This window comes from Elephas maximus, chromosome 3, assembly GCF_024166365.1.
Source record: "Elephas maximus indicus isolate mEleMax1 chromosome 3, mEleMax1 primary haplotype, whole genome shotgun sequence".
Classification (NCBI taxonomy): domain Eukaryota; kingdom Metazoa; phylum Chordata; class Mammalia; order Proboscidea; family Elephantidae; genus Elephas; species Elephas maximus.
This window is the reverse complement of record NC_064821.1, coordinates 17,638,220-17,661,796: the sequence shown is the minus strand read 5'-3', so window position 1 is coordinate 17,661,796 and position 23,577 is coordinate 17,638,220. Positions and strand designations below refer to the sequence as shown.

Below are 23,577 nucleotides of genomic sequence, written 5' to 3'. Positions count from 1 at the left end.
TGACCATCTCACTCAACAGTCCCCCTCCAGTCAGGAAACAGCACACCTGAGACTCCACCCACAGATGATCCTCTTGCCGGGGAGCCTGGTGCCTCACTTGGTCCCTCTGCCTTTCCTAAGGAAAGCTCTTCCATCTACACCCTCCAACATCCAGGGCAGATGCCAAGCGTCATTCCTCGGTGATGCCAGCCAGGTAACCCGAATCCCTTAGTTAATGTTTGGAAATGAGGACAGCTGTTTTAATACAGGTTCACCCGGGAATGTTGCATGTGACAATAGTATGTGCATGAAAAGATTGGAAACAAGTCACCCCTCATCTCCAACCTGTCTCCCATCTTCCTGACATGTTTTCTTATATCTTTGCACCGATATCAAGGAGTAGACATTCTGCTGGCATCCTCCTCTCTCTCCACAATGGCAACAACAATTTTCCTTCTGAACAGAAATCTGCCCCTTCTCAAGCATGATGACCATTTTACAATTTTCTGACATTTACTAGCATTCTTGTGGTGGCTAAGGAGGTTTTATCAACATCACCTTGTTTTCTCATTCCTGGCTCTTAACACACATCTACATTACAGGTTTCCCTCACTATCCAAAAGTAGAGCGTTCCTATGAAACTTATAAGCTGAAATGGCATGAAGTGAGGAAGATTATCATTAATTTATATGAGAAAAAATTTTCAGCATCCCCAGACCCAAAAACTAACCCACCAAATAATACATATAACCTAAAATAACACTAACATACAATGTTCATGGACACAGTTCAAAGCTGTGGCATTTTATATTGAGATGCTGAGTGTAGTTCCCAGGGAAGGAGCTTGGCCCTGTGACTTCGGCTGCTCAGGGTATGCACTGCCTCTTTAATGGCTTACTCTAGAACAAACACTGAATGTGAAGAAAACAGATACTAATGTGGATTTTTCATAAAAGTGAAGCTGGATATAGTGACCTTTCAAAAAGCGGGGGATACTCTTATTTCTGTTACCCAGTTCTGACCTCTGGGGAAACACGTGGTGTCCAAGACAGACTCATCAGGCTGCCTCCTCTGTGTATTTTTCTCTATAAAATTACCAAATATTTTAAATGAACATAGTGTAATTTAAAAAAAAAAGACCACCCTTTCATCTCTTTCAAAACAAATAAATATTGACACTCTGCTATATCAGCTTCTGGTCTTTTTTTTTTTTTTTTTAACCAAAAAATATGCACACAGACAGCACCACCTTTGTATTCCTGAATTCCGCTCCATCCCTCTCCTTCCCATCCCGAGATGCTGCTTGCTGACATTTGATTGTAAGTCACCTCTTCTTTTCCATCAGATTCATCAACAATATGGAACCTAGAAACCAAACAGGAGTTTCAGAATTCCTTCTCCTGGCACTGACAGAGGATCCCAAAGTGCAGCCTCTCCTTTTTAGCCTATTTTTGTCCATATATCTGGTCACTGTCCTGGGAAACCTGCTCATCATCCTGGCCGTCAGCTCTGACCCCCACCTCCACACCCCCATGTACTTCTTTCTTTCCAATCTCTCATTTACTGACATCTGTTTCAGCACCACCATGATCCCAAAGATGCTGGTGGACCTCCAAGCACAGAATCAGAGCATCACTTACGCAGGATGCCTCACCCAGGTCTGCTTTGTCCTGATTTTTGGTAGTTTGGAAAGTTTTCTCCTTTCGGTAATGGCCTATGACCGCTATGTGGCCATTTGTCACCCACTGAGATACACAGCTATCATAAATCCCCACTTCTGCGGCCTGCTGAGCCTAGTCTCCTTGCTCGTTAGCATTGTGGATGCCCTGCTTCACAGTCTGATGTTGTTGCGACTGTCCTTCTGCACAGACCTGGAAATTCCTTACTTCTTCTGTGAAGTTTTTCAGGTCATCAAAGTTGCCTGTTCTGAAACCCTCATCAATAACATCATCTTATATTTTGCAGCTAGCATACTGGGTGTTCTTCCTTTCTCTGGAATCATTTTCTCTTATATTCAAATTGTATCTTCCATTCTGAGAATACCTTCAGCAGGTGGAAAGCATAAAGCTTTTTCTACCTGTGGTTCTCACCTTTCAGTTGTTTCCTTATTCTATGGGACAGCTTTAGGTGCGTATATGAGTACAACATTTACACACTCTTCCAGGAAGACTGCAGTAGCTTCAATGATGTACACTATGGTAACTCCCATGATGAATCCCTTCACCTACAGCCTGAGAAACAGAGACATGAAGGGAGCCTTGAGGAGAATCATCAGGTGCACACCTGCTTTTCAGTGATTATATTACCTACTTTGGGTTTGGATTTCTAGATCTCTAGATTTTTTCATCAAACCACAGATGGCTGCAACAGACTCAGCTGTCATATCCAGACATCATGCTCAGAGATACCAAATAGACTGTCCCCAGACCTATTGTTAATAGAGGACTTATTATTAATAGACCTTTCCATAAAATCAATACAGAAGACATCTACTTCCATCTGATCACTGAGAATAGTATCATATCCATTTCTAACGAAAGTTCTGTTTGGGAGAAAATAATTACTGTGAGAGCTTTAGATTGACAATGTAGAGTATGTTTTCTGTTGGGAAGTTAATTCCTATATCCACTACAAGCACTTAATATGTTGCCTGGCACCTAATACTCGATAAAATTTAACTAGGACCACAGTGTTCTATATGTTGCCTTAATATATAAGGCTTATTTTTGCTTGTTCTCACATATTTTCTACTTTCTCCAAAGTTTTTTTGGTTTACCATTATTGTAGTATCTATTAGCACGTTTTTCTCATCTTAGTAATTAAGTCAAATGAGTAATTGTTGAGTAGGCAGGGTGGAGCGGGTAGTCTGTTTTGGAACCACATTTGCTTTGATCCTTAAAAAACCAAAAACAAAAAAATATTGATCAGCACGTATATGAGATGTTACTTTTCTCCTTAGTCACCTTATTTTGCAGTTTTTCTTTCTCATCTCTGGTGAGTCCACAGAGGCTAAGTAAAATTATTAGAATCATTGAAGTTTTAGGGGATTGGCTGTACTCTTAGGAATCTCATACAAATGTTTGTAATGTATATTTATGAGGAAAAGAATTTTTCTATGGACATGAACTTTATTTTAAGGACGATGTATAGAACGTGAAATAGAATGGGACATAGGGGAAGTTGGCAGGCTTAGGGAGATCACTTTTCCACAACTACAAAGAAGCAGAGCCATCTGTCAGAATCATCTCTGGGTGTTGGGGGGACAACAAAACAAATCTTGTAGGAGAATTAATGATGTGGCTGGAGAGACTTCTGATCACCACTGATAGTTGGCAGGGGGATTGTGTCTAGCACTAAATCAGGAGGTCAGCTCCTCACCAGACACACCAGGTATATTGTAGTGCAAAGTTGTCTCCCTTTATGTTCATAAAACACTTGCAGAGATGAGTCTCCTGAGGCCTTGTTCATACTATGGGTTTCCATACCTCACCCAAGGCCTATTTTGATATCTGGGGAGTCATCTGAAGGATGAACATTCTAAGTAATTACTTCTTTGAGATTCTGATGCATGCCGAAGTTTCGGAAGTACAGCTTTAATATTAGATGATAGAGAATGGGTTTAGAATCTAGAATATGAAAGAATCTGGAAAGTGGAATTTTTTGAATTTTACTTATTATTAAAATATCATATGCAAAGTACTGTATGAAATGTATCAGTAGTTCTTAAAGAATAGTAGTATAATGAAAGCTCATATACCCATGACCTGGGTTATAAAATAATGGCATCACCATATAATTCAATGAATACTCTCCCACTCTTTTGTCCTGTACCCTCCTGGTGGCAAACACTATCTTGAAATCTATATTTATTGCTTTCTCTGAAGTTCTTGTATTTTGTTGAATCTTAGTGTTATCGATTTAATTGTGCCTCCTAAAAAGATAGGTTGAAGTCTTAACTCCTGTAAATGTGACTTTGTATGGAAATAAGATCTTTGAAGATATTATGTGTTAACACAAGGTCATACAGTAGTAGGGAGTGTCTTAAACCAATATGAGTGGTGTCGTTATAAAAGAGAAGATATTGAGACAGAGAGTCAAAGAAAGAGGAGGTCATGTGAAGACAAAGGAATAGATGGAGTTATGCTGGACCTGCAAGCCACAGAGCTCATAAGGATACCAGAAATTGGGAGAGACAAGAAAGGATCTTCCCTCAGAGATTCGGAGGGTACATAGTCCTGTTGACAGCCTGAATTTGGACTTTTAGCCTCCACAACTTTGAGACAATATTTTCTTTTCTAATTTTAAGCCTCCCATTTTGTGGTAGTTTGATACTGCAGCCTTGTATAATTCTTATTGTTTTAAGTGATTCTAACTCATAGCGACCCTAAGTGACAGAGTACAATTGTCCCATAGGGTTTTTGGGTTTTTTTTTAATTAGTTTTTATTGTGCTTTAAGTGAAAGTTTACAAATCAGGTCAGTTCCTCATAAAAAAATTATATACACCTTGCTATAGACTTCTAATTGCTCTCCCTCTGATGAGATAGCACAGTACTTCCCTCCCCTCTCTCTCCTCGTGTACATTCAGGTAGCTTCTGACTACCTCTGCCCTCTCATCTCCCCTCCAGACAGGAGTTGCCAACATAGTCTCATGTGTCGACTTGATCCAAGAAGCTTGTTCTTCACCAGTGTCATTTTCCATCCCCTATTCCAGTCCAATCCCTGTCTGAAGAGTTGGCTTTGGGAATGGTGCCTGCCCTGGGGTAACAGAAGGTCTGGGGCCCATGGCCTCCGGGGTTCCTCCAGTCCCAGTATGACCATTAAATCTGGTCTTTTTATGAGAATTTAGGGTCTGCATCCCACTGCTATCCTACTCCCTCAGGGTTTCTCTGTTGAGTTCCCTGTCAGGGCAGTCATCAGTTGTGGCCAGGTACCATCTAGCTGTTCTGGTCTCAGGCTGATGTAATCTCTGGTTTATGTGGTTCTTTTTGTCTCAGGCTCATAATTATTTTGTGCCTTTGGTGTTCTTCATTCTTCCGTGTTCCAGGTGGGTTGAGACACATTGATGCATCTTAGATGGCCGCTTGTTAGTGTTTAAGACCACAGAAGCCACTCTCCAAGGTGTGATGCAGAATATTTTCTTAATAGATTTTATTATGCCGATTGACTTAGATGTCCCCTGAAACCATAGCCCTCAAACCCCTGCCCCTGCTATGCTGGCCTTTGAAGTGTTCAGTTTTTTAAGGAAACTTCTTTGTTTTTGGTTTAGTCCATTTGTGTTGACCTCTCCTTTATTGTGTATTGTCTTTCCCTTCACCTAAAATGAAACTTATCCACTATCTAATTAGTGAATGCCCCCTCCTCCCTCCCGCCCTCCTCCCTCTCGTAACTGTCAAAGAGTATTCTCTGCTTAAACTATTTCTCCAGTTCTTATAATAGCGGTCTTATACAATATTTGTCCTTTTGCAATTGACTGATTTCACTCAGCATAATGCCTTCCAGACTTCTCCATGTTATGAAATGTTTCATGGATTCAACATTGTTCTTAACTGATGCATAGTATTCCATTGTGTGAATATGCCATAGTTTATCCATTCATCCATTGATGGGCACCTTGGTTGCTTCCAACTTTTTGCTATTGTAAACACTGCTGCCATGAATATGGGTGTGCATATATTGCTTCGTGTAAAGGCTCTTATGTCTCTAGGAATTATTCCAAGGAGTGGGATTGCTGGATCGTTTTTTTATGGTAGTTCTATTTCTAGCTTTTTAAGGAAGCGCCAAATCAATTTCCAAAGTGGTTGTAACATTTTACATCCCCACCAGCAGTGTGTAAGTGTTCCAATCTCTCCACAACCTCTCCAACATTTACTATTTTGTGTTTTTTGGATTAATGTCAGCCTTGTTGGAGTGAGATGGAATCTCACTGTACTTTTGATTTGCATTTCTCTAACGGTTAATGATTGAGAGCATTTCCTCCTGTATCTGTTAGCTGCCTGAATGTCTTCTTTGATGAAGTGCCTGTTCATATTCTTTGCCCATTTTTTAATTGGGTTATTTGCCTTTTTGTGGTTGATATTTAGCAGAATCATGTAGATTTTAGAGATCAGCCGCTGGTCAGAGATGTCGTAGCCAAAAAGTTTTTCCCCATCTGTAGGTAGTCTCTTTGCTCTTTTGGCAAAGTCTTTGGATGAGCATAGGTGTTTGAATTTTTAGGAGCTCCCGGTTATCTGGTTTCTCTTTGGCATTTTTAGTAATGTTTTGTGTTCTGTTTATGCCATGTATTAGGCTCCTACCATTGTCCCTATTTTTTCTTCCGTGATCTTTATCATTTTAGACTTTATGTTTAGGTCTTTGATTCATTTTGAGTTAGTTTTTGTGCATGGTGTGAGGTGTGGGTCTTGTTTCATTTTTTTGCACATAGATATCCAGTTATGCCAGCACCATTTGTTGAAAAGACTGACTTTTCCCCATTTAACTCTTTTGGGGCCTTTGTCAAATATCAACTGCTCATATGTGGATGGATTTATGTCTGGATTCTCAATTCTGTTCCATTGGCCTATGTGTCTGTAGTTTTACCAGTACCAGACTATTTTGACTACTGTGGCTGTATAATAGGTTCTAAAATCAGGTAGAGTAAGGCCTCCCACTTTGTTCTTCTTTTTCAGTAATGCTTTACTTATCCAAGGCTTCTTTCCCTTCCATGTGAAGTTGGTGATTTGTTTCTCCATCTCATTAAAAAATGTCATCGGAATTTGGATTGGAATTGCATTGTATCTATAGACGGCTTTTGGTAGAATAGACGTTTTTACAATGTTAACTCTTCCTATCCATGAGCAAGGTATCTTTTTCTACTTATGTAGGTCTCTTTTGGTTTTTTGCAGTAATACCTTGTAGTTTTCTTTGTATAGGTCTTTTACATCTCTGGTTAGGTTTATTCCTAAGTATTTTATCTTCTTGGGGGCTACTGTAAATAGTATTGATTTGGTGATTTCCTTTTTGATATTCTTTTAGTCGGTGTAGAGGAATCCAACTGATTTTTGTATGTTTATCTTGTAACCTGATACTCTGCTGAACTCTTCTATTAGTTTCAGTAGTTTTTTTTTTTTTTGCGGATTCTTTAGGGTTTTCTGTGTATAAGATCATGTAATCTGCAAATAGAGATATTTTTACTTCGTCCTTACCAATCTGGACGCCCTTTATTTCTTTATCTACCCTAATTGCTCTGGCTAGGACCTCCAGCACAATGCTGAATAAGAGTAGTGATAAGTGGCATACTTGTCTGGTTCCTGTTCTCAAGAGGAACACTTTCAGAAGCTCTCCATTAAGAATGATGTTGGCTGTTGGCTTTGTGTGTTGTTGTTGTTGTTAGGTGCCAGCAAGTTGGTTCCAACTCATAGCGACCCTATGCACAACAGAACGAAACACTGCCCAGTCCTGCGCAATCCTTACAATTGTTGTTATGCTTGAGCTCATTGTTGCAGCCACTGTGTCAATCCACCTCATTGAGGGTCTTCCTCTTTTCCACTGACCCTGTACCCTGCCAAGCATGATGTCCTTCTCCAGGGATTGATCCATTCTGACAACGTGTCTAGAGTATGTAAGACACAGTCTCACCATCCTTGCCTCTAAGGAGCATTCTGGCTGCACTTCTTCCAAGACAGATTTGTTTGTTCTTTTGGCAGTCCATGGTATATTCAATATTCTTCGCCAACACCACAATTCAAAGCCATCAACTCTTCTTTAGTCTTCCTTATTCATTGTCCAGCTTTCACATGCATAAGATGTGATTGAAAATACCATGGCTTGGGTCAGGCACACCTTAGTCTTCAGGGTGACATCTTTGCTCTTCAACACTTTGAAGTCCTTTGCAGCAGATTTGCCCAGTGCAATGCGTCTTTTGATTTCTTGACTGCTGCTTCCATGGCTGTTGATTGTGGATCCAAGGAAAATGAAATCCTTGACAACTTCAATCTTTTCTCTGTTTATCATGAGGTTGCTCATTGGTCCAGTTCTGAGGATTTTTGTTTTCTTTATGCTGAGGCATAATGACTTTGTATAAATGCCCTTTATTATGTTGAGGAATTTTCCTTCTATTCTTATTTTGCTGAGAGTTTTTGTCATGAATGGGTGTTGGACTTTGTCAAATGCCTTTTCTGCATCAATTGAGAAAATTGGGTGGTTCTTGTCTTCTGTTTTATTTATATGGTGGATTACAGTAATTGTTTTTGTAATATTGAACCATCCTTGCATAAATGGTATAAATCCCACTTGGTCATAGTGAATTTTTTTTTGATATGTTGTTGAATTCTATTGGCTAGAATTTTGTGGAGGATTTTTGCATCTATGTTCATGAGGGATATAGGTCTGTAATTTTCTTTTTTTGTGGTGTCTTTAGCTGGTTTTGGTATCAGGGATATGCTGGCTTCATAGAATAAGTTAGGGAGTATTCCATCCTTTTCTATGCTTTTAAATACCTTTTGTAGTAGTGGTGCTAACTCTTCTCTGAAAGTTTAGTAGAACTCTGCAGTGAAGCTGTCATGGCCAGGGCTTTTTTTTGTTGTTCTTGTTGGGAGTTTTTTGATCACCTTTTCAATCTCTTCTTTTTTTATGGGTCTATTTAGTTGTTCTACCTCTGTTTGTGTCAGTTTAGGTAGGTAGTGTGTTTCTAGGAATTCATCCATTTCTTCTAGGTTTTCACATTTGTTATGATACAATTTTTCATAGTAATCTGACATGATTCTTTTGATTCCAGTTGGGTCTGTTACGATATGGCCCATCTCATTTTTTAATCTGGTTATTTGTTTCCTTTCCTGTATTTCTTTAGTCGGTCTCGCCAATGGTTTATCAATTTTGTTAATTTTTTTAAAGAACCAGCTTTTTTTTGTCTTGTTAACTCTTTTAATTGTTTTTCTGTTTTCTAATTCATTTAATTCTGCTCTAATTTTTATTATTTGTTTTCTTTTGGTGCCTGGCTGTTTCTTTTGTTGCTTTCTTTCTATTTGTTCAAGTTGTAGGGACAGTTATTTGATTTTGGCTCTTTCTTCTTTTTGTATGTGTGCATTTATTGATATAAATTGACCTCTGAGCACTGCTTTATCTGTGTCCCAAAGGTTCCGATAGGAAGTGTTTTCATTCTCATTGGATTCTATGAATTTCTTTATTCCCTCCTTAATGTCTTCTATAACCCAGTCTTTTTTGAGCAGGGTATTGTTGAGTTTTCAAGTATTTGATTTCTTTTCCCTGGTTTTTCTGTTATTGATTTCTGCTTTTATGGCCTCATGGTCTGAGCTATTACCCGGTATATGAGCGTATGAGTCCATTCACTATTCTTGAATAGAATCAGCTCAGGTGTCCTGATAGTGGGTCACCTAGTGTGTGGTGTAGGCTCTCACCTACGATCTTAGAGGAGTAGTGGTGATGGTTGTATGCACCAGTTTCTAGTAGCGGCAAGGGGTCACACACTCCAAGGAGGGCAGGGTGCTGACAGCCTTCCCCCAAGTGCCAGTGAGGAAGGAGCCTCTATGTTCTCTAGAGGACTCTGGTGGGTGGGCTCTACAGCTGTACCTTAGGCACCCAATGCTTGTACCTCTAAAGACTGGTAGGTGTCACTATCCTCAGACCCCTTTAGCAGGTGGCTATGTGGTGTGGATGGAGTCTCAGCCTTCAGTTCCCTGCTGTGGATCAGTGAGGGCTCTGTTTAATAGGTAGAGCCATATTAGACCTCCAAAACTTGTCTTTCCACTTCTAAGCTACAATAATTACAGTCAGATCTCTAAAAGAATTGCTTTTGTATTAAAATGGCCACCTGGTTCCATATAGGAGTGATAGCCAAAAACTGTGTCTCTTATGCCTGGATGGAGCTGGTTCTGTACTGTTACTCCAGTTTAGAGAACTCAGGAAAGGATTTTTCCCCTGATTGTTAATTGCTGCTTTTCCCAGGCCAGGAGAATGGGTTAGAAAGAAAAAAAAAAATCCCGCAGAGCACTTCACTCTCTGGCTCAGGGAATTCCAATGTTAATGAAGCCAGCTGGGGCAGGGAGGGGAGGGATCAGATAGATTGGAGAGAGTAGCCTGGTAAAGTAGACAAAGTCACTTTTGTTATTTGGTGAGGACTGTTTTATCTGACATTCCAGAGGGGTGTGTAGACTGTGTGTGCTGGCTGGGTCCTGCCGAGATTGCCCCAGGCGGTTAGGGCTGCCTCCCGTGCTTGCCTTGACTCAGGAAGCCACAGTCAGCCTCACCACTCTGGCCCCAAAGCTCCACAAGGGCTCAGGTCTGGGGCGTGGCTAGCGAGGCTCTGGAACTGGTCGCTGCTTCAGAATGAGATTCTCGCTCCCTTGTCACTCAGGTCAATTCCTTAGTTCTGTATTTGATGGTCACAATTCATAGATTGTCATGTATGTAATCGATTCACTTGTTTTTTCAAGCCTTTGTTACCAGAGGGATCAGCAGAAGCTTCTGCCTAGTCAGCCATCTTGGTCCCACCCCCATAGGGCTTTATTGGCTGTAATCCTTAGAGAAACAAATCGCCATGTCTTCCTGTCACGAGGCTTTTGGGTGGTTTCAAACCATCATCCTTTTGGCTAGAAGCCAAGTGTTTAATCATTGAGCCACCAGGACTCCTTTGGCACACCTATGGAATTGCCACTAATTAATTGTACTTGCTCTACAAAACTGGCCATATGATTCAAGATAGTTGTTTTATCACTCCTGGGTGTATTCCCATCTAATTTATAAATTTCACTATTTTTAAACTTATTAATAGTGAAATTTCAATGAATGAATTATGTGTCCTGATTGTGCTTTTGAAATTCAATCATGTTGCTGTGTGTAATTGTAATTTATTTGTTTTCAATGCTGTATATTTTTCCATTGTGTATGGTGACATTACAAAATATGTATTCCTTCTGATGTTGATGGAAATTTTGGTAGCTAATTTGCTATTAGGAATAAATCTGTTTGAATATATTCTTATATGTCTCTTGGTGGAAACTGGAGTGAATTTCACACCTGGGATGGAATTTTGGGGTGTGGGGAAGTACCTACTCTGCTTTGAGAACTTCCAAAGAGTTTTCTTCAGTGAATGAACCAATATAAACGTCCGTAAGAAGTTCCTGATGAGCCGTATCACTGCTGATACATTTTCCCTTGTTCTATTTAGTGGTTGTGAAAATTATTTCATTTAGATTATTTCATGACATTTCTTTTATTGATGAAGCCAAGCATCTTCTCACATATTTAAGAGCCATTTATTTTTCCTCTTGAGGAAATTTCCTTTCTGGCATTTCTATTGAGCTGTTTATCCTTTTCTTACTAATTCATACCAATTCTTTATACAACCAGTAAGTAAACCTTTGTCAGTTATATGCACAGCTATTTCTTCTTTGGATGAATGGATTTTTTTTTTTTTTTGCGTATGAACATAGGTGCTTAGTTTTATTCCTCCCAATTTTTCTTAATGGATTGTGCTCAACAGATCTCATTTTTGAAACTACTAATTACCTTAGTCTAAAGAATTTATAATTTTTCTTTTACTTTTGAAGCCTGGACCCACCTGTAATTTATTTTTGCCTTTCCTATGATGCAGGAATTCAAATTCATTTTTATGTTGCAGAATCTTTTATTAAATAATCCATCCATTCACTGTAATGGCACTTCTGCAATAAATAAAGTGTCCCTTTATGTGCTGGTCTTTTTATGGACTGTCTCTTTATCAATAAGTTCTTTGTATCTATCCATGTACTCCAATTGCAGTTCTTAATTATTTTAACCTAACAGTCAGCTAAGAATACATTTGTTGTCATAACAATTTCCAACCTCATTCAGTTAGAACCACAGAGGTATCACAGGTTGAATGCTTTCCTGATAATTTGCAATTTACCACAAAAATCTTGACAGCAAAGAGCCATAATTTCAACTTATGGTGTGTAATATGGAAAAAATAAATATACTGAAGCTAGTAGTCTGGAATTAGGAAAAGTTGGAAAGCAAATGTCTGTTACATACTCAGTCCATTTTGATTACAAACACTGTATTAGAAAGTGCTGAATACATTTTCAGAAAGGACATCAACATTCAATGAACCACATTTAGAATTAGCTTTTAGAATCTGTATTTTTAGGGTACATTTGCTATACTATCACTTGTATTCATTCAAGATATATATCAACAAAATAAACGATCTTTTAAGCCTAAACATGGTATGAGCCATCTTGATATTGTTATTAGAATAGGGGTGCCTTCAAATGTGCTTAAAGAAAGAAGACTAGAATTCATTAACAGAAGGGAGGTTTGTCCACATGTGCCAAGGGCCTGAAAAGGGTGTGAGCAGGAAGAATTGGGGGGCGAGGATGACATATTCCTGGTGTGTGTATGGGAACTATCCAATGTAAAGTGCTTCCTTCTTTGAGCCTTGTTCCTTAAGGATTTGGAATACTCTAAGATCAGAATGGAGCCCTGGTTGCACAGTGAGTAAGAGCTATGTCTGCTAACCAAAAGGTCCACAGTTTGAATCCACCAGTCGCTCCTTGGGAACCCTATAGGGCCATTCTACTTTGTCCTATAGGGTTGCTATGAGTCGGAATGGACTAGGCGGCAATGGGTTTAGTTTGGTTTTGGAAGATCAGAATGATAGCAAAAAACACTTACTAATGAGGAACTTTGGCTATGGAATGCTCAAGGGCCATAAAGACTGCAAAGAGTACACCTTTGACAACACATTCAACAGCCCTTTCAAGGTCCATGGACTGTGCACCTGAGCCCTGAGACAGTCCACATAAAGACCAGCACATAAAGGGATGCTTTATTTATTGCGGAAGCGCCATTACAGTAAATGGATGATTTAATAAAAGATTCTGCAACATAAAAATGAACTTGAATTCTTGCATCATAGGAAAGGCAAGCACCTGTGCACATTTCTCATCCTTGTAAAACCCATAATTATTTTTTTAAATTTTACCACAGTAAAATATATATAACAAAATATTTGCCATTTAAACCATTCTTAAGTATGCTGTTGTTATTGTTAAAAAGGTGCTGTCAAATCAGTTCCAACTCATGCTGACCCTTTGTACAACAGAACAAATCACTGCTGAGCCACCCTCACAACTGTTGCTATGTTTGAGTCCATTATTTCAGCAACTGTATCAGTCCATCTCTTGAGGGTCTTTTTCCTTTTTTTGCCTACATTAAGTATGATGTCTTTCTCCAGGGACTGATTCCTCCTTATAACATGTCCGACGTATGTGAGATGTAATCTTGTCATCTTTGCTTCTAAGGAGCATTCTGGTTGTACTTCTTTCAAGACAGATTTGTTCGTAGCCCATGGTATATTCAATATTCACCACCAACACGACAATTCAAAAGTGTTAATTCTTCTTAGGTTTTCCTTCTTCATTGTCCAGCTTTCCCATGCATATGGGCAACTGCAAACTCCATAGCTTGGGTCAAACTCACCTTGGTCTTCAAGATGCCTGTGTTAGTCATCTAGTGCTGCAATAATAGAAATACGACAAGTGGATGACTTTAACAAAGAGAAATTTACTTTCTCACAGTCTAGCAGGCTGGAAGTCCAAATTCAGAGCATGAGGTCCAGGGGAAAGCTTTCTCTGTCAGTTCTGGAGGAAGGTCCTTTTCCTCAATCTTCCTCTGGTCAAGGAGTTTCTCAGGCATAGGCAGGGGCCCCATGTCCAAAAGACACACTCTGCTCCTGGTGCTGCTTTCTTGGTGGTATGAGGTCCCCCTGTCTCTCTGCTTGCTTTTATCTTTTATATCTCAAGAGATTGCCTCAGGACACAATCTAATCTTGTAGGTTGAATCCTGCCTCACTAACACAACTGATGCCCATCCTCACTCATTAATATCATAGAGGTAGAATTTACAACATATAGGAAGATCACAAGATACTGGGAACCATAACCCAGTCCAACTGATGCACACATTTTGGGGGGGACATAATTTCATCTTTGACAATGACATCTTTGCTTTTCCACACTTCGAAGAGGTCTTTTGCAGCAGATTTGCCTAATACAATGCATCTTTTGATTCCTCGACTTCTGCTTCCATGGGCATTGATTGTGAATCTAGGTGCAATGAAATCCTTGACAACTTCAATCTTTTCTCTGTTTATCATCATGTTGCTTATTGGTCCGGTTGTAAGGATTTTTGTTTTCTGTATGTTGATGTGTAATCCATATTGAAGGATGTGGTCTTTGATCTCCCTCAGTAAGTACTTCAAGCCCTCTTCACTTTCAGCAAGCAGGGTTGTGTCATCTGCATAATGCACTTTGTTAATGAGTCTTCTTCCAATCCTGATGCCCCATTTCTCTTCTTATAGTCCAGCTTCTTGAGTTACTTGCTCAGCATACAGATTGAATTGGTGTGGTGAAAGAACACAATCCTGGCACACACCTTTCCTGACTTTAAGTCACACAGTATCCGCTTGTTCAGTAGCAATAGTTGTATGCATCTAGTTGTAAAACCGTCAGCACTATCCATTTCATAATGGTTTTCATCACCACAAATAGAAACCACATATTGTTTATTCATTCATTTGTGGATTGACACTTGGGTTGTTTACACATTTTGGCTATTGTGAGAAACACTGCAATCAAAGTTGTTGTAAAGCAACAAGAGTCCCTGCCTATAAGTCTTTTGGATATATATGTGGGAGTAGAATTGCTGGGTCGTATGGTAATTCTAGGTTTAACTTTTTGAAGAAACACTAAAGTGTTTTCCAAAATGCTGCACCATTTTACATTCCCACCAGCAACAAATGAGCATTCCAATTTCTCCACATCTTCATCAATACTTGTTAATTTCCAAATTTCTGATAATAGCCATCCTGGTGGATGTGAGTGGGTATCTGATTGCGGTTTTGATTTGTATTTCCCTTAGAACTATTGATGTTCAGCATCTTTCTATGTGCTTGCTGGCCATATGTGTATCTTCTTTGGAGAAATATCTATTCAAGTCCTTAGCTCATTTTCAAATTTGGTTGTGTTTTTCTCCTTGAGTTGTAGGAATTCTTTCAGTATTCTGGACATGAGTCTCTTATCAGATACATGGTACCCAAACACTTCCTTCCATTTTGTAGGTTGTCCCTTCCTTTCCTTGATAAGGTGCTTTGAATCACAAAAGCTTTAAATTTATTTTTAATTTTAATAACATTTTTATTAAAATATAATTCATGTACCACAAAGTTTGTCCTTTTAAAATGTACAATTTAGTGATTTTTAGTATGCTCACAAAGTTGTTCATTGATCATCATTATCTAATTCCAAAACATTCTCATCACCCAAAGAAATGAAACCCCATACCCATAGGCAGTCACTGCACATTCCTCTGACCACCCATCACCTGGAAACCACCAATCCTATTTCTCTCTATGGCTTTGACTATTCTGGATATTTCTTATACATGAAATCATAGGATTTATGCCTTTTTTTAGTCTGGTTTCCTTCATTTAGTGTAATGTTTTCAAGGTTCATCCATGTTGGAGAATGTATCATAACTTCATTCCTTTTTTGGCTGAATAATATTCCATTATATAACTATACCACATTTTGGTTATTAATTTATGGGTTGATAGACATTTCAGTTTTCTCTGTATATTGCTTTTGTGACTAATGCTGCTATAAACATTTGAGTACAAGTTTTTGTGTAGACATAGATGGTCAATTATTTTGAGTATATACCTAGGAGGGGAATTGCTGAGCTATAAAGTAACACTGTATTTAATATTTTGAGGAATTGCCGACTGTTTTACAAAGTGGCTGAATGACTTTACGTTCCCACCCACAGTGTATGAGGGTTTCAATTTCTCTGTACCTTTCCAACACTTAATATTATCTGTATATATAGCAGGATTCTATGAGGAAAATACTAAATGATGCAGGAAGCATCAAAAGAAGATAGAAGGAATACAGAGTCACTGTACCAAGAAAGAATTGGTCAATGTTCAACCATTTCAGGAGGTAGCGTATGATCAAGTACCGATGGTTTGAAGGAAGAGGTCCAAGCTGCTCTGAGAGTATTGGCTGGCAAAAAGCAAGGCTCCAGGAATTGACGGGATACCAACTGAGATGTTTCAACAAACGGATGCAGCACTGGAAGTGCTCACTCATCCATGCCCATAAATTTGAAAGTCAGCTATCTGGCCAACCTACTGGAAGAGATCCATATTTTGTATTGTGCAAATTATCAAACAATATCATTAATATACTCATGTAAAATTTTGCTGAAGATCATTCCAAAGTGGTTGCAGCAGTGCACCAACAGGGAACCACCAGAAATTCAAGCCAGATTCAGAAAAGGGCATTGAACAAGGGATATCATTGCTCATGTCAGACGGATCGTGGTTGAAAGCAGAGCATACCAAAAAGATGTTTACTTGTGTTTTCTTGACTATGCAAAGGCATTTGACTGTGTGGATCATAATAAATTATGGATAACATTGTGAGAAATGGGAATTCCAGAACACTTAATTGTGCTTATCAGGAACCTGTACTTATATCAATAGGCAGTCTTTTGAACAGAGCAAGGGGACACTGTGTGATTTAAAATCAGAAAAGGTGTGTGTCAGGGTTGTATCTTTCACCATACTTATTCAATCTGTATGCTGAGGAAATAATCCAAGAAGCTAGACTATATGAAGAAGAACATGACATCAGAATTCGAGAAAGACTCAATAACAACCTGTGCTATGCAGATAACACAACCTTCCTTGCTGAACGTGAAGAGGACTTGAAGTACCTACATACTGACAAAGATCAATGACCACAGCCTTCAGTATGAATTACACCTCAACATTAAGAAAATAAAAATCCTCGGAATTGGACCAATAAGCAACATCATGATAAATGAAGAAAAGGTTGAAGTCAAGAATTTCATTTCACTTGGGTTTAGATAAACACCCATAGAAGCTGCAGTCAAGAAAACAAAGGACGCATTGCGTTGGTCAAATCTACTGCAAAAGACTTCTTTAAAGTGTTAAAGAGCAAAGACGTCACCTTGAAGACTAAGGTACATCTGATCCAAGCCACGGTATTTTCATCACATATGCATTTGAAAGCTGGACTATGAGTAAAGAAGACAGAAGAAGAATTGAAGCCTTTGAATTGTGGTTTTGGTGAGGAATATTGAATATATCGTGGACTGCCAAAAGAACAAACAAATCTTTCGTGGAAGAAGTACAACCAGGATGCTCCTTAGAAGCAAGGGTGGCTAGTCTCTGTCTTATATACTTTGGCCGTGTTATCAAGAGGGATCAGTCTCTGGAGAAGGAAATAATGCTTGGTAAAGTAGAAGGTCAGTAAAAAGAGAAAGGCCCTCAATGAGATGGACTGACACAGTGGCTGCAAGCATGGGCTCAAGCATAACAAGGATTGAGAGGATGGCACAGGACCAGGCAGTGTTTCATTCTGTTGTACATAGGGTCGCTATGAGTTGGAACTGACTTGATGGCACTTAACCACAAAAACAGCATTGAATTTGAGAAAAGTTAGTAGCAAAATTCTAAAAACTGAGTAAAATGTCTGTTACACGCTAAGTCCAAATTAATTGCAGAGAATATATTAGAAACCTGAGTATAATATGCAGAAACAGGATCAACCTTCAGTGAGCCATATGTAGAACTGGCTCTTACAGCTGGAATTTTTTAGAGTTGAAGTTGATAAAGTTGAACTGATATATACTATCACTTGTCTTTTTAAAAGTTATATATATATATATGAATAATACAACCATATAAATAAACTACATTTTTGAGCCTAAACATGATGTCAGTCTCCCTGATATTTTTGTTGGAAGGGGAATGCCTTTGAATATACCTTAAAAAAAGAAGACTAGAATCTAATTGCATGAGTGTTCTGTGTCCATGTGTACATGGTACTTGCAATGGATGTGAGCAGAAAGACTTCTTTCTCTGAGCCTTGTCCCTTAGGGATTTTCATTGCCCTGAGATTGGAATGACAACAGAAGAGTTTGACTAATAAGGAGCTTTGGGTATTGAAGCCTCAAGGGTCACAGAGACTGCAAATAGTCTGTTATGATCACACACTCAACAGCTTTGCTCAGGTCAGTAGGCAGCACAACTAAGAAGAAAAGATCATCATTTGTACACAAAAACCTGGTCTTTCTGTCTTTCTGTGCTCCCTGAGTACAGCATTTCCTTTTTTATAATTCAGTCTCCAAGGAGAACTTAATGCCACCCCTTAGTGCTAGCACCAAAGTAATCAGAAGTTCCCTAGTTTCTGTTTTGCAAATAGGGAGAGATCTTTGTCTAACTGTCCATCTGGGGGCAAATGTGAGGAAAGTACTTGCAGAAGATGAGAAAAGCAGAGTCAGCTGTGAGATTCCTGCCGAATTATTGATCTTTTTGCCATGTTTCCCTGAACCTTTGCACCAATACTTCAATAGCTCTCATTCTGCTAGTATCCTACTCTGACCCTAAAATTCCAGGGGCTTTTCCCATCTAAACACAAACTTACCCTTGCTTGATTTTGATGAATGTTCTAGATTTTTCCAAAATTTCCCTTAATATTGTTTTGAGAAGCAGGGGTGTATGGTGACCTTCTCCTTACATTTTTATACATGATTCTTAATACTACTTTGTAGGGAAGATCATTGGCCTTTACTCTGCTACTTGTTCATAAGAACTCTGTGGGAAGAGGTGGAAAACCAGGCAGAACCCACAGGCTAAATCAGCCATTTACCTCTTTCCATTTATTAATCAATGAAGTATTTTAACAGGCATAAAAGCACAGAAGAACAGGAGAAATACCCATGCATTTATGTTTCCAGAATTAATAAATTTTGATATTTTGCCATAACAACTACCTTCTTAAATTAACACAATAGTATGCATAAAGGTTATTAATGGATGTTTGCAGCTGTTTCTTCTCATTTTAGTTCATGCCACATCAGCAAACGAAGGTCCTGAAACCTTTACTCCATCCACATCATTAAGGTTGACTCTACTTTGAAGAGGCAGCTCTTCCCCAGTCATCTTTTGAGTGCCTTCCAATCTGGGGGGCTCATCTATATCAGACAATGTTCTGCTGCTATTCATAAGGTTTTCACTAGCTAATGTTTTCAGAAGTAGACTGCCAGGTCCTTCTTCCTAGTCTGTCTTAGTCTGGAAGCTGAGCTGAAACCTGTCCTCCATGGGTGACCCTGCTCGTATCTGAATACCGGTGGGATAGCTTCAAGCATCACAGAAACATGCAAGCCCCCACAGTATGACAAACTGGCAGACACGTTCTTGCTTGCTGAAAGTGAAGAGGACTTCAAGCACTTACTAAAGAAGATCAAAGACCACAGCCTTCAGTATGGGTTGCACCTCAACATAAAGAAAACAGAAGTCCTCACAACTGGACCAATGAACAACATCATGATAAATGGAGAAAAGATTGAAGCCGTCAAGGATTTCGTTTTACTTGGATCCACAATCAACAGCCATGGAAGCAGCAGTCAAGAAATAAAAAGATACATTGCATTGGGTAAATCTGCTGCAAAGGACCTCTTCAAAGTGTTGAAGAGCAAAGATGTCACTTTGAAGACTAAAGTGTGCCTGACCCAAGCCATGGTGTTTTCAATCATCTCATATGCATGTGAAAGCTGGACAATGAATAAGGGAAGACTGAAGAAGAATTGACAACTTTGAATTGTGGTGTTGGTAAAGAATATTGAATATACCATGGACTGCCAAAAAAAGAACAAATCTTAGAGGAAGTACAGCCAGAATGCTCCTTAGAAGCAAGGATGGCGAGACTGCGGCTTACATACTTTGGGCATGTTGTCAGGAGGGATCAGTCTCTGGAGAAGGATATCATGCCTGGCAGAGTACAGGGTCAGTGGAAAAGAGGAAGACCCTCAACGAGGTGGATTGACACGGTGGCTGCAACAACGAGCTCAAGCATAACAACGATTGTAAGCATGGCTCAGGACCAGGTAGTGTTTCGTTCTGTTGTGCATAGGGTTGCTATGAGTCGGAACCGATTTGATGGCACCGAGCAACAACAACAACATGCATAAAGAAGACACATTCTTTTTGTTCCTGTCCATTCTTCCCCTTTGCTTCCCAGAGGCAATTACAGTCTTGAATTTTGTGAGTCCCTAGGCATTTTTTTTTTTTTTTTTTAGGCATTAGGGTATTCAATAATTAAAATTTGAAGAATGTGGTAGTGGAAGAGAGAGGAGAATTGAGAGAAAAAGAGTGAAAGAGGAAGGGAAGAATGAAGGAGAGGAAAAAGAGAAATAAAGTGAATATAGAGGAAGATTTGTAATATTCATTTTGTTCATAGTTTTGATGTGAGAATGGCTGTAAAATCAGGGGTTCTTGTATGTCTATCATGTGTCTCATCACGTCTATTTTTCCCATTGTACTCATCAACAGCATGGAATCAGAAAACCAAATATGTGAAAACCAACCAGGGCGCCTCCCTTTCGTCTTCTCAGAGAATCCAGCACTGCCGCCCCTCCTCTTTAGGCTGGTCCTATCCCAGTATCTGGTCAAAGAACTCGGGAACATGATCTTCATCCTGCACTTCAAGTTGAATCCTACCTCTGCTCCATAGTAGCTGTCTGACCTTTGACAGTTTGTTTCCAAGCTAAGTTTCACCATCTGTAAAGTTGGCATAAATATATTAGTTCCCGTGTTGGGGAAGGTTTGAGATACCTCAACTTTATCAGTGACACAAGCAGGGTCAAACGTTAAAAACAATCTTCACTCCTAACAATGGTTTCAGAGACAGGGTAGGTCCAGGCACAGAACTATGGTGTTGCATTTTCAGTCTTCATGTGTTGATTTCTTTCTAAGGCTGTTGTTCTTATGGTCACCAAAGGTTGCAACAATACATGGGTCAGTTCAGAAACAATAATAGGAACGGAAAACTGACTGTCTCTATTTGGACTCTTTGTAATAGAAAGATAACCTTCCCAAGAAATCATTTAGAAGACAGCCCATATTATTAGCCTGGTATGGGACATATGCCCCTTCCAGAAATAATTACTAGCAAGAGAAATTTCATTACCATGGGAGGCTTAGGCTAATTCTCTTATTAGGAAAGTCTGATGTGGAGTCAATCACCAAAATGACTACGAGTGTTTGATGTCAGTTTGTATTACTGTGGTGGCTTGCACATTGCTATAATGCTGGAAGCTATGCCACTAGTATTTCAAATACCAGCAGGGTCACCCACTGTAGACAAGTTTCAGTGGAACTTCCAGACTAAGACAAACTAGGAAGAAAGGCCTAGCAATCTACTTCTAGAAATCAGCCAGTGAAAACTCAATGGAGAACAGAATATTGATCTGAGTCTTTAACTCACTTACTTTGGATGCATCATCAAAAGGGATCAATCACTAGAAAGATATAATGCTTGATAAAGTTAAAGGACAGCAAAGGCCTGGGAAACCTTCAAGGAGATGGATTTACAATGGCCACTACAATGAATTCAAACATACCAAAAATTACGAAGATGGCAAAAGACTGGGAAGGGTTTCATTTGGTTATACATGGCATCCAATTAGTTGGTGCTAACTCAATAGCAAGAAACAGCAACAAATATAACACCTTCTACCTAACGGGTACTCAGTGTACTCAATGAATGTGAACCAGCACAAATTTATTCCAGGTCTGGCATTCTCATTCTGTTCCTTTCTTTCCTGCTACTTTCACATATTTTAAGCACTTGCTTCAGCACTTAGCTTAGCACAGTGCCTTTAACTGTTAGCCCTATTTGGAAGTGCCTCAGTACGAAAGAGCTTCTGCACCCAAGGTCAAACTGCCTCCCGGGTTGCACCTAATGAATGATCAACACACCTTTTAAAGGCCTGGCCCTCTTCCTCCAACTAGAATAACTCAGAAAGGCCATTTTATGTAAAATGGTACAACCACTTTGGAAATCGATTTGGCGCTTCCTTAAAAAGCTAGAAATAGAACTACCATACGACTCAGCAATCCCACTCCTTGGAATATATCCTAGAGAAATAAGAGCCTTTACACGAACAGATATATGCACACCCATGCTTATTGCAGCACTGTTTACAAGGGCAAAAAGATGGAAGTAACCAAGGTGCCCATCAATAGATGAATGGGTAAATAAATTATGGTATATTCACACAAGGGAACACTATGCATCAATAAAAAACAGTGATGAATCTGTGAAACACTTCATAACATGGAGGAACCTGGAAGGCATTATGCTGAGTGAAATTAGTCAGTTGCAAAAGGACAAATATGGCTGCCCTGACAGGGAACACAACAGAGAACCCCTGAGGGAGCAGGAGAACAGTGGGATGCGGACCCCAAATTCTCATAAAGAGGCCAGACTTAATGGTCTCTCTGAGACTAGAAGATCCCTGGTTGTTATGGGCCCCAGACCTTCTGTTAGCCCAGGACAGGAACCATTCACGAAGCCAACTCTTCAGACATGGATTGGACTGGACAATGGGTTGGAGAGGGATGCTGGTGAGGAGTGAGGTTCTTCGCTCAGGTGGACGCTTGAGACTATGTTGACATCTCCTGCCTGGAGGGGAGGTGGGAGGGTAGAGGGGCTTAGAAGCTAGCAAAATGGACAAGAAAAGAGAGAGTGGAAGGAGGGAGCAGGCTGTCTCATTGGGGAGAGAGTAATTGGGAGCACGTAGCAAGGTGTATATAAGTTTTTATGTGAGAGACTGACTTGATTTGTAAACTTTCACTTAAAGCACAATAAAAATTATTTAAATAATTAAAAAAAAATAAAGGTCATTCTCTCTCCAGAGCTCACAGAGGCTGATCTTGAAACTGCATTGCAACTCAACTTCTTCCTCTGCCCAATCCTTCTTCTTTCCCTTCTCTTTCACAGGTGATGATCCAAGGAATACTCCCTAACAAACCTTTGGCATCCTAATCTCTGCCTTCCAGGAAACTTAACTTGATCCAATAAGCATGGCTGGAGGAGGCAGAGCCAAGATGAAGGAGTAGTCAGATGCTTCTGGTAGACCCTCATACCAAAAAAAAAAAAAAAAAAAAAAAACCAGGTCAACCAATTATATGTGAAAATCTAGGAGCTCTGAACATCAAAGACAAAGTTGAGGGATCAGACTGGGTGGCAGGGCAAGGGAGAGGTGGTTGAGAAGCAGAGATGAGTTGCCAGACCTGACCTGGTGGGAACCAGAACCTTGCAGGATGGGTTGGCAGGTACGAATGGTGAGGCAAGCGGTGGCACTCAGGACAAGTTTTCCACATCAGTAGACTCTCCACTGAGTGGTGGAGAGTCTTCTCAAATCTCCAGAACCAGAGACAAACAGCACTCAATTGACAAAAGATAAGTATAAGCGTCTAACAAACCACATGGATTGAAAAAAGAAGAAAAAACCTTTTAGGAAATACCTCTCTCCCATTTACCTGCCCACTCCACACTCTGTTGTAGGTTCCTTGTCAGCTTCAGCTATTGTTGCACTCCCTAGGCCTGAAGTTGGACTTGTTTTGCACCCCCAGCCATCCTCCTGGCTTTGGAGAGGGAACAAATTAACAAACAGGAAAAATTAATCTACCAGCTCCCCTAAACTGGGAACTCAGGTCATCCATAGCCCCTTTGCCTAGGCACAGGCTT

At 39.7% G+C, this 23,577-nt stretch overlaps 2 protein-coding genes across 2 annotated transcripts in view; both read left to right on the top strand.

Annotated features, from left to right (window-relative positions):
• The window catches only part of LOC126070942 (olfactory receptor 7G2-like), a 457,831-nt gene that overhangs the window by 153,244 nt on the left and 281,010 nt on the right, over positions 1-23,577 (top strand). The window lies entirely within an intron of this gene.
• Positions 1,338-2,276, top strand: LOC126070949 (olfactory receptor 7G2-like). Its single transcript, XM_049875273.1, has one exon. The coding sequence runs from the start codon at positions 1,338-1,340 to the stop codon at positions 2,274-2,276; it is 939 nt and encodes a 312-aa protein (XP_049731230.1).

Bases quoted from the DNA above. Each gene is read 5' to 3' on its own strand.
- LOC126070949 (XM_049875273.1), top strand. From the start codon at position 1,338: ATGGAACCTAGAAACCAAACAGGAGTTTCAGAATTCCTTCTCCTGGCA.